A 5,431-nucleotide genomic window follows, 5' to 3' on the forward strand; every position below is an offset into this window, starting at 1 on the left:
TCTCAATCTACAACACAACTACAACTATGTTCTATATATTGACTTGTTCATGATCCCTCCCTAGCTAGCTAGTTTGGCCCTAAGACTTGAAAAATGTAGAATTTGTCCATACGCAAAAGAAGTTGCCGAAAAAACGAAAAACTATCACATCTTTTCATCAACTATCCACCGAATTAATTAGCTAGGTTGGCTTTCTTTATCAGATTTCTTTTATTAGGCAATATATTATATATGGAGCTGATTTTTACTCACTATTTTTAGTCTCACACACACTGCTTTTATTTTCATAAGCAGATTGAACAAATCAAATGGATACAATGAACATGATGAAACAAAGATGTGTGAAAATCAAACGCATGTTTTGATTTAAAAATTTTAAATTCAAAACTTTGTTTGGTATGCAACTTCTCAAAACTAATTCAAAACAAGAAAAATCAAATGCCTAAGCCAGATGAATTTCCCAACCACCGCATCCCTCTCCTCGGCAACCCCTTTTGCTATTTACTGACTCCTTCCTCCAAAATCGCGCTGATAACCGAGGCTGGTCACATTGGCGATCTCAAATCTGAGATCCAACAACCTCCAAAACCAATAGCTATTTGTTGTCGTCGATTTATCTTGGCCAGAGGAAGAAGGATAGAGGTGGTGGCTATGGGGGATGCAAGTGGGAAGAGATTGAAGAGGCAATAGAGAAGAGAGAGAGAGAGAGAGAGACGGGAGTGAGTGGTAGAGAGAGAAGGAGATAGAGGGAGAGAGGGGGGGGAGTGAGTGGTAGAGAGAGACAGAGGAGAGTGTGGTGAATCCCAGATAAAAAAAATAATCTAAAAACGCATTGTTTGTATTTTCAACAAATAAGCTTTGTTTTCAAATATTTTTGAGTTGTGGTTTTCAGAATTATATTCAAATCAAATACCAAACAAAGATTTAAATTTGTGAATCAAAACTTGTTTTGAGTTAAAAATATTGGATCCAAATCAAATACCAAACAGACCCTAAGCTATCTATTTCTCTCAAAGAACCCAAACACACTGAGGCATTGATGGAAGGTGTATTATACCTAATATTTTTCAGTCTACCTACTTGTATTTATGCCTTACTCTTTTGATTGAAGAAAGCCATGAGAGTTTGAAACTTTGAAAGCATATATATATATATATATATATATATATATATATATGAATGTTTAATGGTATATGCTCATACACCTCACATTTAACATTTGAAAATAATTACAAACTAAGCAAAACAAGTAATTAATTTTTGCATCAAGTGTCAAGTATGTGTGATGATTGAGTGAGATAAGCCAAACACAGCTGACACAGCTGACAAATATGTCAATATAGCTCAGCTTTATCCACACATTATTTTAAGAAATACTATTGTAAAAACCATAAGCATCTGAAAGAGCAATGGCAGTGGACTCGCTCCACCGGCTTGTGTCCTTCACTTTGTTGAAGTTTTTCGATCCATCGCCGCCTTCAGTTTCTCCTCCCTTCTCACCCCCGCGCTTTTGCCTAGAGAATAAATCAGAGGGTCAAAAATGCAAACTACAATTTTAGAGAAGTTGTTGAAAAATCATTGATCACCAAATAAAGAAATTGAATGCTTACAATCACTTGTGAAAGATTTTGGAATCCAGTGCTGAGATTAAAAGAATGGATGACTGGAATATGCTCAACCGCCTGACGATCTTCACCATCCCTTTGAAGCTTGGCAATGAGTATGGTGGGCATGTCATGGAGAAACAGTTCCTCGAGTTTCCGTAGACCCTCCATGCCAAGTGGAGGTAAATTCAAACTCTTACAATTGGACAGGGTTAGCTTCTCAAGATTAGGCATTGCTCCAGACTCAACTTTCATGGTATGTAGTTGATCAAATTGTTTGATACTTAATATCTTTAGCTTCATGAACGTTTCAGCCTTGAATTCCAACACCTGTCCGGTATAATAGCAAACCAAATGAAGCTCCATCATATTCGGCAATGCTTGAAGGGGCTTGAGTGGGTTGGCATCAGCATCAAGTTTTGACCACTTTAGGGAAATCTTCACTACACTATGAAGCATGGGAACCCATTGCGGCAAACATCTTAGCCTCCCTTTCAAACTGAGGCGTTCTAGAGACCGAGGAGGGGATTTCATATGATGATCCAACTCAAGATATTCCTCCTCGTTTGTTGATCTCAATTCAAGTGTTGAAAGACTTCCCATTTTCTCAATAGCGCAACACAACTCTGTTCCATGTTCAATTTTGAGATCTGTCAAGCCCAACTTTCTGAGACCAGTTAGTTCTGCTAAGGCGTTTAGTATTGTTCTGTTGTTTCCCACCTTAATCAGTGACAACTTTTGTAATTCGGATAAAGCTCCAATGTTGCCTGCAGAAACCTCTACTCCTTGAGCGGGTCCATCATCATCACCATCACAGCCACGACTCACTAAAAGATGGCGCATATTGTAGAGCTTATAAATCTCTTCTGGTAATTTGGTCACCTGGGTGCGCTTAAGATCTAATGTTTCCAAATGAGCAAGCCGGTTTATGGAACTTGGGACTGTTTTGATTTTGGTTTTCCTCATACTTACGTACTTTAAGAGAATGAGACCAGAAATAGATTTTGGAAAGTCCTCTAAAGGAATGCCTTTCAAATCTAAAACCCTTAAATATTTAAGCGTATTAAGTACCTTTCCAACCTCATCACATTGAGCCTGCTGGGAAGGTCCAAACACTAGTAAGGTACGTGTTTGATTCAATTCTCCACCACTTCTTAATAAATCTTTTATAGAAACATAATGTGCAGAAAGGCGTCGGATTTTCTCACCTGAATTACTACTGCTTGTACTTACCCGAGTGTTGTTTGATTCCAACACAGTGACAAAACTCTCCGCTTTTGACTTGATGAACTTGCGAACAAGGTTGGAAACACGACAACTCCTTACTTGTCCATCGATCTCTCTTGAACTCACATCAACCAATTTTCTACCAATGAGTTGATTTAGGTAACCATCTGCAACCTCCTCCATGGTGGTTAGGGTTCCCCTTCCTTGCTTCACAAATCCTTCGGCTACCCACAAGCGAATTAGCCTCTCACGCTTGATTGAGCTGTCTTCTGGAAACATGCTGAAGTACAAAAAACAACTTTTGAGATGGTCTGGCAGGTCCCTATAACTTGGCTCCCAAGCTTGACCAACAATCTGAAGATTGGAGCTAAAGCTATCATGGAACTTCTTCCACTTCACAAAAGTTTGTGGCTTCTGCCGAGCTAGGAAAGTACCGACTGTAGAAATTGCAAGGGGCAGGCCTCCACAATCACTGATGATTATTTGAGCCAACCCCTCAAGCTCTTCTGGACAGTTCTCCCAATTTCCGTGAAAAGCCTTTTTGCAGAATAGTTTATTGGCTTCTTGGGTGGATAATCCGTTACTCAAATCATGGATATAATCGTCAGAACTTGCATGCCAAGAGGCTACAATATTAGAGTCCTGAGTAGTTGTGATTATTTTGCTCCCAGACAAACCTTTCGGCAGAGCATTTACTATACGTCTCAAATCTTGTTCGCTCCAAACATTATCCAAAACCACCAAATACTTCTTTTTCTCCAGAATTTGTCTCGATTTCTTCCTCAGATATGTTTCTTCACGATGATAATGATGCTCAGCTACAGGTTCCTGCATACTTTGGGCTTCAAAATTTCTCAGCATGGTTAGCAAGAGCGTTTGCAATCGAAAGGAACGCGGCACATCAACAAAAGCATGGAAATCAAAGGCGGCCTGCACGCTTCTTCTCTCGTAAACATTTTTTACTAGGGTGGTTTTGCCTGAGCCACCAGGACCAACAATTGAAATCATGAGAGGCCCTTGACTGATATATTCTTCTTCCCTCAACTGTTGGATGAGTTTTGTGATAGCCGTCTCAAACCCCACAATTTCATCTTCTTCCACTACTTGGTGATAAACCAAATTATTATTATCTTCTTCAAATCCTGTGTTGGGAATTGGTGGTTGGACAATAAGTGAATCTAAATCTGGTGAAGAAAACCTTTCTCCGCTTTCGATTTGTTTGAGCTTGCGCAACAACTTTCTGCGTGCTTTCCATTCAGAAGGGTAATGCTTAGCGTGGTGCGCAGATATAGAGATTAAATTGCTATGGTAGTGATGAGGAATCTTAACCAAAAACATGGAAAGAGCATCCTCAATGTCGTAAACTACATCTTGGATCTCTTTTGCACGATTTTGAAACACTTGGGAGCTTCCACCGATCTGTTTCGATGAGCAGGCCGTCAGATAGGCTTGCATCCTCCGCAAAATTTTGTTGGCTCTTTCAACATCAGCCCTGGCATCGCTTGAAAGAGTGAGGTTGAGAATCTTGGAATTTTCAATTAGCACCAGTGCTAGTGGAATAAATTCGGCCATTTTCACTGCCTATCTAGCTAGTCAGACTTTTTGGTTGATTGGATTTTTTTTTCGGTACATAAACAACTATGCAACTCTATTCAGTGGCGAAGAAGGGATCCAATGAAAGGGGGAGGAGCAAGGAGGGGGGAACAGCGTAGAAGCGGAACTTCATCTTAGAAATAACATAGAAAATACTAAGGAATAAGAAAAATCAACTTGGGACTGCAACAGGCCATCTATTTTGAACTTTCATCCCTCATTTTTCTTTGTTTCTTGGGTTATAGGTTTCGTTTTCTTCCGTCCGCTCTTTTGTGTAAGGAACTTTAATGAAAATGACTTGAGCTAAATTTATTTTAAAAAATCTACCTTGTAATATTATTTAAGAAAAATTAATGAAAATGATTTGAAAATTTTAAGTTTTAACGATAAAGACAAAATAAAAAGTAAAGTAAATAGTACCAGGTTTGACTTTTAGTGTAAAAATATGATTTTTCGTTAAAACAAACAGTACCACATATTTTTCATTAAAACTCTCTATTATTAAACAAAAAAAATTTCATATTTAATCATAAAGACAAAATTAATCTTTACGAGGTCTCGCAAACTGAACACGCACATGAGCTGAGTTAAAAGCCCAACACAAAATAAATAAGTTTCCAACTCTTGCCCTGTTGGCGAAAAGCCCATTCCGTCAGTAAGTTTTTTGGGTTTTGTCGATCACATTCAGAGGCAACAACAGAGCAGCAGAAGCACACCCACTTTCAAAACCAAGACCAAGAGGTGTCATGCAGGAGCTCGGCAATTGAGGATGAAGCGTATGGAATGGAAATAAAGGCAATTTCGAATTTGTTTCTATTTCATGTTCATCCTATTCGGAGGAAAGTAAAATAAAGGGTATGAAAATTGGGAATGGAAGATTTCAGATTAGGATGAAAGTAAACCATCTGGAAGATTGATGGCACTAGACAAGGAATTGAGTTTTCAGTATGTTATGGATCTCCCGCAATCAAGCTATCCGTTCTCACCGACGTTTGCGCAGACATTCC

The 5,431-nt window shown here is 38.9% G+C and overlaps 1 protein-coding gene across 1 annotated transcript; it reads right to left on the reverse strand.

Moving 5' to 3' along the window:
• Positions 1 to 1,191: 1,191 nt before the first annotated feature.
• LOC137726871 (disease resistance protein RPM1-like) lies at positions 1,192 to 4,648 on the reverse strand. The gene is made up of 2 exons (XM_068465825.1): positions 1,611 to 4,648; positions 1,192 to 1,514 (listed from the first exon to the last, which is right to left on the reverse strand). Exons 1-2 carry the CDS (start codon positions 4,401 to 4,403, stop codon positions 1,497 to 1,499), a joined length of 2,811 nt encoding a protein of 936 aa, XP_068321926.1. The 5' UTR covers positions 4,404 to 4,648; the 3' UTR covers positions 1,192 to 1,496.
• Between the last annotated feature and the right edge of the window lie 783 nt (positions 4,649 to 5,431).

The sequence above is a fragment of the Pyrus communis genome, chromosome 2 (assembly GCF_963583255.1).
Source record: "Pyrus communis chromosome 2, drPyrComm1.1, whole genome shotgun sequence".
Lineage (NCBI taxonomy): Eukaryota > Viridiplantae > Streptophyta > Magnoliopsida > Rosales > Rosaceae > Pyrus > Pyrus communis.